The 12,098-nt window shown below is 34.6% G+C and overlaps 1 protein-coding gene and 1 long non-coding RNA gene across 2 annotated transcripts; both read right to left on the bottom strand.

The window, feature by feature from the left end:
* Window positions 1–84: 84 nt before the first annotated feature.
* On the bottom strand, window positions 85–6,165 carry LOC110457403. Its single transcript, XM_021508660.1, has 5 exons — window positions 6,152–6,165; window positions 5,401–5,539; window positions 4,229–4,469; window positions 2,579–2,920; window positions 85–1,251 (listed from the first exon to the last, which is right to left on the bottom strand). The coding sequence occupies exons 1-5, from the start codon at window positions 6,163–6,165 to the stop codon at window positions 920–922; spliced, it is 1,068 nt and encodes a 355-aa protein (XP_021364335.1). The 3' UTR covers window positions 85–919.
* Window positions 6,166–8,013: 1,848 nt separating this feature from the next.
* LOC110457404 lies at window positions 8,014–10,064 on the bottom strand. The gene is made up of 3 exons (XR_002463691.1): window positions 10,050–10,064; window positions 9,171–9,209; window positions 8,014–8,064 (listed from the first exon to the last, which is right to left on the bottom strand). It is a non-coding gene; the product is annotated as an uncharacterized LOC110457404 (long non-coding RNA).
* Between the last annotated feature and the right edge of the window lie 2,034 nt (window positions 10,065–12,098).

The following is a 12,098-nucleotide window of genomic DNA, read 5'->3' as shown; positions in this document are numbered from 1 at the left end:
GATTTGACGTAATTGCATCGTTATCTCTGTCTTATAAGAGAGAATAAAAGAATTTATCACCCCCTTGGAGGAGTGATCGTGGATTTTTTTTTATCGAGGGTTGACATTCCCCCAGCTCACCCTCAAGGGGGTGAATTATTCTTTTTCTCTTAATCTGTGTATCAGATGCATATTGTAGTGTCAACCTTTCAGGCTAAATTCAGGGTTGACGTGACGTTGATGCATTGTTGACGTGGCGTCATTGCATGGTTGACGTGACGTCATACCATTGTTTTGAATAGGGGAACCCCCGTCTCAATTCTAGGGAGTGACAAGGATATCTCACACTGGGCATAAGTGTGTATACACCTGTACAGGGTAAGAGCAAATTATATCTTACAACGGCAAATGTGTGTATACACCTGTCCAGGGTAAGAGCAAAGTATATCTTACAACGGCAAGTGTGTGGAGTTACCTGTCCAGGGTAAGAGCAAAGTATATCTTACAACGGTAAGTGTGTGTATACACCTGTACAGGGTAAGAGCAAAGTATATCTTACAACGGCAAGTGTGGATATACCTGTCCAGGGTAAGAGCAAAGTATATCTTACAACGGCAAGTGTGTGTATACACCTGTACAGGGTAAGAGAGAGACGTGCCCCATATAAATGCTAAGTATAAGACACATGTTTCTTACATATCAAGAGTCAGGAGAAACACTTCGTTTATAGTTACAATCAAACAAACAGACCAACGCATCATGATATAGTCACTTCATCATAAGACGTAAATGTTTTATGATTTGAGTACCTGATGCGAATATTTTATATGTATACAGTCTGTATACAAATGTTTAAATTCACGATTTAAAGCAAATTCCAAGCAAGTGTCGTTCTTTACTAGCACGTGCATTATCGGTTATGTTTCGAATAATGTACTGATCAAAGATTATTGGAAATATCCACCGTAAGTATGCAGTTACTTAAATAGTTCCAAGCTTTGCTTTGGATTTTCGAGAGTTTGAATGTATCACGTAAATATTTACATGCGTCATTAGCACCAATCGTTGGTTTGTACTGCGACTTGTACGCAATCGAGGAAAAGTCAATACGTTCCAAAAATTCACGCGCTGGGATGCTCCACCGTTTACTTGAAAAAGCATCGTCTGGTAGTGTTGATAATGCTAGATAGATATTCACAATTTCTTCTACATTTCTTTTCCATTCAGTCATATAGCACGTAGAGAGAGGGATTTGGAATTCCTTTATTTTTCCTGCAATAGCAAAAACAACAGCAAAATAACTTACTAAATATAATTGAAAGGAAATACAATCAACATGAAAATATAAAGGGTAATTCAAACAACATCATACCTTGATTTAACAATGAACATCATAACTAATACTTTCTTAACGCAAAAAGGTACATTCATTGGTGCATTTGTCGCTAACTTTACCGTGCCGCAAAGTAATAGAGTTCATAAACTTATAAGAATATAGGTATGCACATATCTAAACTTCCAAAGACTTACATATATGTAAAGTATAAATGTAGAAAGCTTTGTCCCGACTGCTACATATCTCATCGCGCTGAGGGTTGAAGCCATGTTTACGTTATTATCATGCATAACGAATTCATGATATGTCACAAGAGTGGAATCCAACGAATTGGTGATTAATTGTTCGACAGGGTCAGGGGTAATGTTCACGCAATAAACGTGCTTTCATCTTATTTATTTAGATTTATTACGTCACGTGGTATACTAACCGACCCTTTAATTTATAAATGAAGCAGGATTAACAAATACAAACTTGTGATAGCAGAAGAGGCGTGCCAGGATATGACAAGAAATACCGTCCTTATAAAAATGCCTATCGCAGTATGTGTGGCATTATTTACACTAAATCTTTATGGCACTTGAGAAAATAAAATTTAATTCCGTTTTGTTTTATAACTTTGAAACGAGTGTGGTACATGTAGAAACGGGAAAAGTAATATAAATATTGTTGTTAGACAAATAGGAACTGCCGGTTTTAACAAGCTGTTATCCAGTTGATAAGAACATAGAGCGAAGGTTAGCGGCCCGGGATTTTTAATGGTTACAGAGTATTGCGACTTTTTTTTTTTTATCATGACAGAAATTGAGATTTCATAAACTTCCACATACCGAGCTGAAAAATTTACTGACAGTGAGCAGAAACTATCTATCCAGTGCACCCCAATGCTTCAAACAGATCCTTAAAAATCTTTGTCTAAATGCAAGTAAAACAAAAGAGAATCCTACTGAAGTTTTTCGTACAAACAGTTACAAGGCAAAGTAGTTCAGTCCAGAATCCCTGTCTGGGCTCTATGTATTTTTACACTCAGAATACTGTCGCTGATTTCTATTCTGTTATCTTTTCTCAATAAAAATGGAATGGGGATGGTCTGGAAGCTTATTGCTGATTCAAATAAAATTAGTCTAAAAGTTTGCCCAAACACGTTTGTCGTTATTTTGTTGGTAAAACTGTCACGATAAATAATTTCGAACTTGTTATCCCCTTTAGCGTTATGCCTAGTGAAATATTCTCCATCAAATTAAACTAGATATATGGGCTTACTTGCAGCTTCTGTTACATTGAACACCATTAGACCATCAAGCAGCGTGGCTCTGGCATTAGATACATCCAGTTGAAGTCTTTTGCTGACATTTATGTAGTCTGGAACTGCCTGTACCTCTACAGTTTTTAGGAACGAAGCTAATCTCACAACACATTTTTCAACTTTGTTGAGATTATATTGTTCGATCCAGCGTAGGTATGTGACGACCTGCGATGGTGGTATATATATATCCCTCTCGGAGACAGACCCAACGTGCTTCCGGAGGACTTCTTCGCATTCTTTGAGCAAGTTTTCTGTCTGATATTCATCTGCTAATGGGAGTACAGTTGCCAGTGTTGCAGCTATGAATACACAAGATTTAGGGACAATGATTAGTGTTTTACTTTGGAAGTCGATGCAAGTCTGTTTGGAGCATTTCCCAATAACCCTAAACATCTAAACACTGAGTGACCCTGAGTTTCCTTTTGCAGAGAGTATGCCCTGTCAACGGAAGGAGTGAGTATGACAACCAAAACTTTCGTATTCAATCAATGTACTATTGCCCATCTTTTAAATTTAATTCCATAAACGAAAGAATTCAAAACCTCTCTTTGAAGATGTCTCTGTCCTATCTGTGACAGGATTCATGACGTAACATTCTTAATTTATTTTGGCTAAAAGAGAAACTTTGGCCACTCCCTTTTGAAGTTCATGGCTAAGTTTCATTAAATTACGTAAGACTTACCATAACCTAAGACAATTTCATTGTCCTTCCTTTACTTTTCTTTAAACCTGTCATCTTGATTTGGGAGGCATTTAAAAACTATAAAAAATCCATGCGTGCTTTCATATTTAGAGCTTTACATACTAAAGATATGGTAATTATAACACCATGCTCGCCAAGGTTTAAGGTTGATTCGTTTCTAGTTGTGAAAGAAACATAACTCTCATATAATAGAAATATAGATACTCTATTTTAATTGATAAGTCATACATCATAACTGCTTTAAGATTACCTAGTAGCTTGTCTTGTAAAAGATATATTTAGCCATATTTTCAACTTTTTAACATGCACAGAGAGTGGCGAATACAATGTTTTATCGTCATAATGGAAAGTGTTTCATGAGGCAAGCTATATTCGTGAGAGAATGTTAGGATAAGAATATACATATAAACTCCAAATGGAAGTGTAATAATGATGTCCATTTTGTTTCAAAAACCTTAAAAGGACACTATTGTGATTTGGTGTAAGCTCGTTAAAACGTTTAATGAAAAACAGCACAATTAAGGTCCTATATATTCTTTTACAAGCTGAAACTAGTAACTGTTCCACCATTTTGTGGTTTTTGCAAATGCTGAATGCTAATGCCAAAATCAACAATGTTTAACCCTATTTTAAATACACATTATACAAAACTTAGAGTTATTCCTGGTGTGCTCAAAAATCATATTTATCTTGCAGAGAGTCTGATTATCGAAGAATTTCACTTCAAACGCTAAAATATGTATATATTTATAAATATTTGAGCTATATTTGTTTTAAAAAGTAAAAAATGCGTTAAAATTAAATTATTGTTCATATGGCAATACCTGGTTAATTTTGTTAAGTCGTGTTATTACTAAATTAGTATGTTTTAGGTCATATATTCATCATCGTTTTCCATAATTACTTGTAACTTGGTCAGCGAAAATTGGCATAAGACATTTTAGGAATGTGACCATCTCATAATATTTTTTTCTAGGGAAGTTTAGCTCCCTTTTTGTGTCGTCAGTGCACTCGTCTTGTTGCCACTCTTTCTTAAGCCAAGCATCAAATACAGGTGAAGCTGATGAGAGTAAATCTTTATTAACATAAAGTTGTGTTTCCTCGACCACCAGTGTTACATCGGTAGGCAGAAAGCCTGGTAAGCTCTGAGCAAGAAAGTTGAAAGGAACATTAAAGAAACTATTCAAAGAGCTGTATTGCATCACATGATTAAAAACAAAAAGTTTGAACCATAGCAAATATTTTTTGTCCACCCATGGAGAGACTCTTTAATAATTTCAATGTTATTCCTTCCATTTGGCTATTTCCTCTTGTTTTTTATCCAATAAACTTTGTTTGAATGAAAAATTACGATCAAATTGTGTTAGGACCCGTACATTCTTTATTGCCTCATTCCGATTGTTCTATATTTATACATCGCTTTATCTATCAGTATAGCTGACCAAAATGAAGACAAACGGCAACACTATATACAGTGTGAATCTTAAAGAGAAGGGAATAATCAGCGTGATAGTTGTGTCATGGAGTGCATCACATATCAGTGTCATGTGCACTGTGTCTCTGTGTCTGTCTCTGTGTCTCTGTGTCTGTCTCTGTCTCTCTGTGTCTGTCTCTGTCTCTCTGTGTCTGTCTCTGTCTGTGTCTGTCTCTGTCTCTCTGTGTCTGTGTCTGTATCTGTCTGTGTCTGTATCTGTCTCTGTCTCTCTGTGTCTGTGTTTGTATCTCTCTGTGTCTGTCACTCTGTCTCTGTCTCTGTCTCTATCTCTCTGTGTATGTGTCTATCTCTGTCTCTCTGTCTTTGTTTCTGTCTCTCTGTGTCTGTCTCTGTCTCTCTGTGTCTGTCTCTGTCTCTCTGTGTCTATCTCTGTCGTTCTGTGTCTGTCTCTGTCTCTCTGTGTCTGTCTGTGTCTGTGTCTGTCTCTGTCTATCTGTGTCTATCTGTGTCTATCTGTGTCTGTCTCTGTCTCTCTGTGTCTGTCTCTGTCTCTCTGTGTCTGTCTCGTCCCATGTCTCTCTCTGTGTCTCTCTCTTTTTTAAGGGATCGTCTACTTACAACACATGCTAAGTCAATTTTACCTTTATATCTGGCTTTGCAACTGGTTTGATGTCATCTTTAGACTCGATTTCCTCTATAGACTCGATTTCATCTATAGACTCGATTTCATCTTCAGATTCGTCAGAGTAGCTACCCGACTCACCGTCATACACACGTTTGCTAGGAAATCGAGCAGAATGAAAATGGACTTAAAACTGCATGATTTAAAATATAATACTTATAACATGTATAGGTTATAGTCCAGCACTATTTATTTTTACCTTTAAGCAGAACAAGGGTAACAATGTCAGTGCACCATATGTACATTTGTCCATTATGGACTTAAAGCAGATGTGAATCAATGGTCTCAATGTAAATCCTTGCTTTGATCATTTTTTTACCTTACTTGTAACGATCTTGAGATTTAATTAAGGTTTTGGTAAAATTTCAGTATTTTCCTTTATTTGTTTTGAAACATGAATGTACGTAGAAAATGAAAAAAAGGAGGGGGAACGTGCCAAAAATATCCTTACAAACCAGTTGCAAATTGACATTGCTTTTTGGCTGCTGCAGATAACTTATTCGCGGAGGAGAATTGTATGTATTCCGTGCAAAAATTATTTTCGGATACAATGAGTTATGTTAATATTAAAAGACCTAGTAAATATATACTGAACTAGTTACCTCCGAATGACATGGATACTTTCAGTGATCTATATGGTATGGTTTTATTGTTACAATTTTATTCCAATAAACATACATTTGTACTTTCACTTTCGAATTGTCTCCCACCTTCCCTGTATCATGATAATCGCTTTGTCGTCAAAATAAGATAAATCGAATGCAGAACTTATTTCTGAAGTTATGTTAAGAGAATACATCTTTTAAAACACAAAACAAGTTAAAATATATCAGGTAAGCATAATATCATATTTTTACATACCTATGTATGTGCTTAGTAACACCTTATCAAATCGAAATAGAGTTTCTGATATTTAAGCAATGAATGTTTACCTAATGTTGTTATGGTCCTATAACACACATTACTATAAATGACAAACTGAATAAAGCCCAACAGGGCTTTATTTATATAAGTTTGTCAGCAATAGAAATGTTGGTTATAGGACCATAAAAATATTACATTTTCAGAGAGTAGTTATGTTTTATTTAGTTATTTCAAACAATTTCTTGAACAGCAAACTAAGTCTTGACAACAATTGAAATTGATGACGTCACAATAGAGATTGAAGATGTTACAATAGCAAATATTGGTATAGTCTCACAACAACATTTGCCTACTCAATGCAATGCAATGGAAGGACGCAAATGTAAATATTAATTGTTGTATATATACATATACATGCAAGAGTTACCTCTCTTTGTATTAATTCTAGATTTAATGCTAGGCATGCCTGTCTATTGTCAATTTCATCCCTATTTTGTAATATTGACCAATCAGAATACAAAAAAAACACGCTTTGTTGTTGAATCCGCTAGTTTGTCATGTTGAGTTATTAAACAAATATCACAATTGCACAAATCCGGTAATGATCACCTTGCACGCACATTTTCAGTACACGCACTTGAGAGATTCGTGATAACAGGACATCAGGAACGAACAATGCTTCCACGATATAAATGTTTGTGTTGTTATTGTCGCTGAAATACTTCATTACAGTATTAGCGATGTTGTCTTTGAATATCAATATCATTGATAATTGCTACCAACATTGAAATTACATCTTCTCAAGCGCAAAATTAAGTATTTATGAATCTAATCTACTGGTAAACTTTGCAGTACGGATAAAGTCAAATTTATGAAACAGTCTACAAAAGATATTTTTGATGTTTATGCATTGAAAGAGTTTTGTTCGCGTTTATACCATTAATGCCAGCATAACTTTATCTTTCAGGGAATATATATAACGTCACAAAGTCAGGATTGATTTTGATAAACATTATAACTTAGTAATTCTAATACACTTTTGTAGCACTTTATATTTGGTGCATCGAAATCACATGAATTGACGATATCAAAATAATTATACCCAAATCCAACTTCCCACCTTCTAAACAAATAGGGGAAATGCGAATACTGGTGTGTGAACGAACAAAATACTTATGCAAACTCAAAATCGATGGAAGTAGGTCACTATAAACACAAATGAAATATGTACACGAGACCATAGGGAAAAATAAGGAGAATCAGACCAGGGTTTCTCCGGATACTCCACAACAACTCCTACCATGTACATTTAGGTAAAATTAAACTTAACAAATTCAAATTGAGAGCAAGGTAGAGAGTGCACTAGTAAGCATAATAAAATGCATCGACATTCATATATCTAGTTTAATAGAGTATATCCCTATATTGTCAACCATACAATGTGTCCATATTCTTCATCAAATTGCATCAGTAAATAAATAATAAATGTTCATAAAAACAGTTTCAATATTCATTTCTCAAGTTATATCAAAATTTTGATATCATTATGTTTCCATTTTTTAGCTGCAAAAAAGATTATGATATTCCCTAGTTATTTAAAAGATTTACACAATGTTTCCCAAGCGAAATGTCTCGGTGTAATAATTGATTTAAAATATATTAAAATATTACATTACTGCTTTATTACTAAGACAAGCAAATATACCTTTTAACAGACTTCCCGGAGGGAAGTGGCTTTTCCATTTCTGATGTAGCTTTCCTGAAAAATAATTGTGACGGCATAATACAATATTTTTCATTAAAATTGATTAATTGTGGATCAAATAACTTGATAAGTTCATAATGCATGTACTTTCACCTTGTATGCCTAACGTGTGTGTTTTGATTGTTTGTAAGTCCTTGCTATTGTGAAGAGGCTGTGCCCACATCTATATAAGAAATTTAAAGATTCATTTATTAGGTCTTATTATAGCTTTCATATCAAAATGCACACATTTGTTAACAGTATCTCAAACGTATTTCGACGTTTCATCTATTATAATTTAAACAAATTCTACCCGACTGAATGATTAAAGGAATGAGAATTTGCCTAATATCGGATGGAAATGTGTTGAAGCACCACTCCGTTCCGTGGTTTTTCATTATCAGTAAGTACGTCCGATATTTTATACCAATACTCATATACATGTATCGTTGAACAATAAAGCAAGTCACTCAGGTAAGGACTCTTTTTCATTAGTTAATGACTATTCATTGCTTGGCAACAGTCACGGCGTGCATGTCGAATCTGTATCATTGAACGACAAATGCTCTTCTACAAGTCCTCCTGAGCAATAATGTAAACAATGGAAACTCTTGGAAGAGTTTGCTTTGTTCAATAGCGGTACATGTGTAGACGTTTGACTGTTATAGTTCCCGTATACATCATCGTGGAAACTGGAAAACAGGCCCATTAACTGCAGTGGTTGAAATACGTTATATCAGTTGTGTGTGTCATATTAATGATATAAATATTGGGCATAGTTTGTCCATGTATGTACATGATTAAAAAACCCATAAAGAATATAAAAGAACTGGATGATGAAGGCCATATTACCTTATAAACACTGATGATTTCGACACGAAAACACGTTCAATAATATTGTAGCATGATAGAATAGATAAAATCCGTATATGTTTGTATATTATGGTGAAATATATATATTCAGTACATTTTGCAAGTGTCAGGACGAAGGCTTGGAGATTATTCAACTTGAAATATATTCCCTACCATGATGTTTATTCAACTAAACAATACGTATGTATATTATTTATTTCTTAATATTAATATCCATAGCTAGTTTAACTTCAATCAGGAAAACAAACCTTTTCAAAGGCAGCACGGAAGAAGTTGACGGTTTATTCCTGAAAATTAATAGAAAGTCTTTTAAATTCTTAAGGCTAAAGTAACATAAGCTGCATAAGCATATAGGCTTGTATATCTGAACTGTTGTGACTGGTTTTTGTGTCTTCGTGTTAAAAAATCATACTAGTATGTTTCATTTATCTCAACTTTGTCAATTTGTAAAACTTGTTCACACCTTTTTGATTATTTGTAGATTGAACAAGTTAAATCAAGTTTAATGAACAAGTTAATAAGCCTTCGTATATATATATAATATAATTTCACTTTCGTTTCAATGATATAATTTCACTTTCGTTTCGAATTCCATGAAACCTCAAATCTGGCCATAGGTATGACCGTACCAAACGTGTGTGTGTTGTTGTTTGTAAGCCTTTTATATACCGTTAGCAATAAAGGTGTGACACCCACACAGAACCCTTGACAAATACAGGTAAATGAACGATACATTCCAGGTTAGTTTCAGACGACAACATTGGGGCCTACTGTACGAATACCTCCACCCCACTCCATTTAGCGTCGGTCCCGAGTGAGACTATCAACAAATCGTTCATGGTGATAAGGGGACATGTTATGAAAAAATATGAAAAAAACATATAAAAGACAGTATTGCAGTTAACAACACATAGATTAGCATATCAGTTATGTTATCAATAACAGTTTGAATTTGTTTTTGTCACTATTGCCCAACGGAGTGACATTAAACTATACTTTGGCGATATTAAAGGATAAATTGACACCGATGACACATGTGTAGATATGTAGATTTACAAATATTGCACACAACCATAAGAGTTACATAGTTCATAAGCGGAACTTGTGACATAGTAAAACATACTTACGCCATCTTGTCGCCGTTGTCAATGTCAACAAGGAACTGGTGGTTATGTTATGTACATGCGCAATGTAAAGAATGAGATTGTCGTTTTAATTATAGATATTGGTCATACTTTGTATATTTGACTCATAAAAATAGCATTGCATTCCACCATTGATTTTTAGTTCCAGTATAATACCCTACACTGTATTATAGTTTCCAATAACAGTTTATGCCATACTATGTAGAACGACACGGAGCACAAATTTTAACTTTACAAAATACAATTTCGATTGCATTAATACCTCAAGTCGGACTATAGGTATGACCGTACCTAATGTGTGTGATGTTGTGGTTTGTAAGCCCTTTATCGATGAGTTTTTGAGGTAAGTCCCAATACAGCTAGGCATAAAGGTGAGACACCAACACAGAGCTGCAGTTACATACGGGTAACTCACAATACAATCCAGGTTCTTTTAAGTCACAGGGGTCCGTTACAATTATATTCAGTACCATATTACTTAACTGATATGGGTCAAATCACACATTCTTTATCAGTAGAGCATGTGTAACAAACCCCTATGCTTCAGTCTAGTAAATCTATCGTCACAGTCTAGACGGCCACAATAGGGCATACTGTACGAATATGTCCACCCCACGTTGAGCACTTCAATAATTAGCGTCGATCCCTAGGTACGCTCAATACACACTACTTAGTTGCGTATTATACATGAACTAGACAAACATGTAAGGATACAAAATAACATTTAAAAAATGAGAGAAATAATTTCAAAAGAAATGTTTTTGAACAATCCTTTTTATCAGAGTTACTACATGCAAACAATTGGAAAATGTAATTCTATGTGATACTCAGTCGAAACTGGCTTGCAAGACAATAATGAAACTTATTTATATTAGTTTATCACCTAAACTGTTACGTCTTCTGTACATAACATAAAAGTGATTTGCAAGTGGAATTTTTAATTCTTCAGATGACATTATCAAACTAATCTGTGCTATTTAGAATAGTCATACCATTTCTAATGTTATTTGCTAAATTAATTAGGATGATCTGAAATCATTAAAGATATAACATTCCATGTAAAAGTGTAATTCATCCTGTGTATGATTATTTACATTTGTACATATCTTACATAAGCGTTCCTGAAGTTGAATCACGGGCGTATCTGCCAGTTTTCACTGTAAGAGGTAGGAAATCACATCACAAATTGCAAAGTATTCTTCGTTTGCCCTTTTGTCGAACGAGCTTGACATAACGTGCTGGTGAAAACTCTGATTTGAAAGTCCTGCAAGTTCTCAACAAGTTTTTCTTTCACTCGTTTAATCGTGCATGTGTGTATGTGTGCTAGAGGGAAGGTATGTTGGTGTACTTGCCTCCTTGTGACAACGCAGATCCGATGCCGACTTTGTAGTGCTATCTCACTGAAATACCATGCCGAAGGCACTCAGCACAGCATTCCGCTCGGCCTTAAGGGAATCAGGTAAATTGTTATTGAATTATGCATAGAATGTACTAGTTTGATAAACTTTGGATCACTGTACACTTCTATGTATTATAATATGTACATTGTAATACTGTAAACGTACATATTTTAACAGTGTGCTAATCTTAGCTCTTTTGTCGCTTTAAATAATTCCGCTAAACTATAATTTCGCTAATTAATTATTTTACATATTGTTTTCTATTGAGCATATTGTGAGTTCGCTAATTTATTTATGCTAGATTTAATCCGCTCAATTCTAGAAAACGCTTAGATTTGAGTCCGCTAAAATCAGTACTTTTACAGTATAATATTTCAAACAGTAGGTACACTTCACTATTTCTCACGATAGTAATTTGCTATGCGCTGTACTACTTATCAATGCTGTAATTGATTCGCTAGACAGGTACACGAAGTAAATTTGATGGGGTGGTTCTTGATATTGATGACCAAGACAACAGATTAGAATTAGAACTTTTATAACACTAAATAAGATAGGCCTGACTCATTAAAAAGACCATTGCTACCGATATGAAAGTACAAAAGAGATTAGCACTGCTCTCGGAAAGTAA

The sequence above is a fragment of the Mizuhopecten yessoensis genome, unplaced genomic scaffold (assembly GCF_002113885.1).
Source record: "Mizuhopecten yessoensis strain PY_sf001 unplaced genomic scaffold, ASM211388v2 scaffold9125, whole genome shotgun sequence".
Classification (NCBI taxonomy): domain Eukaryota; kingdom Metazoa; phylum Mollusca; class Bivalvia; order Pectinida; family Pectinidae; genus Mizuhopecten; species Mizuhopecten yessoensis.
Note: the sequence above shows the minus strand (reverse complement) of the source record. Positions and strands in the feature narration are given on the sequence as shown.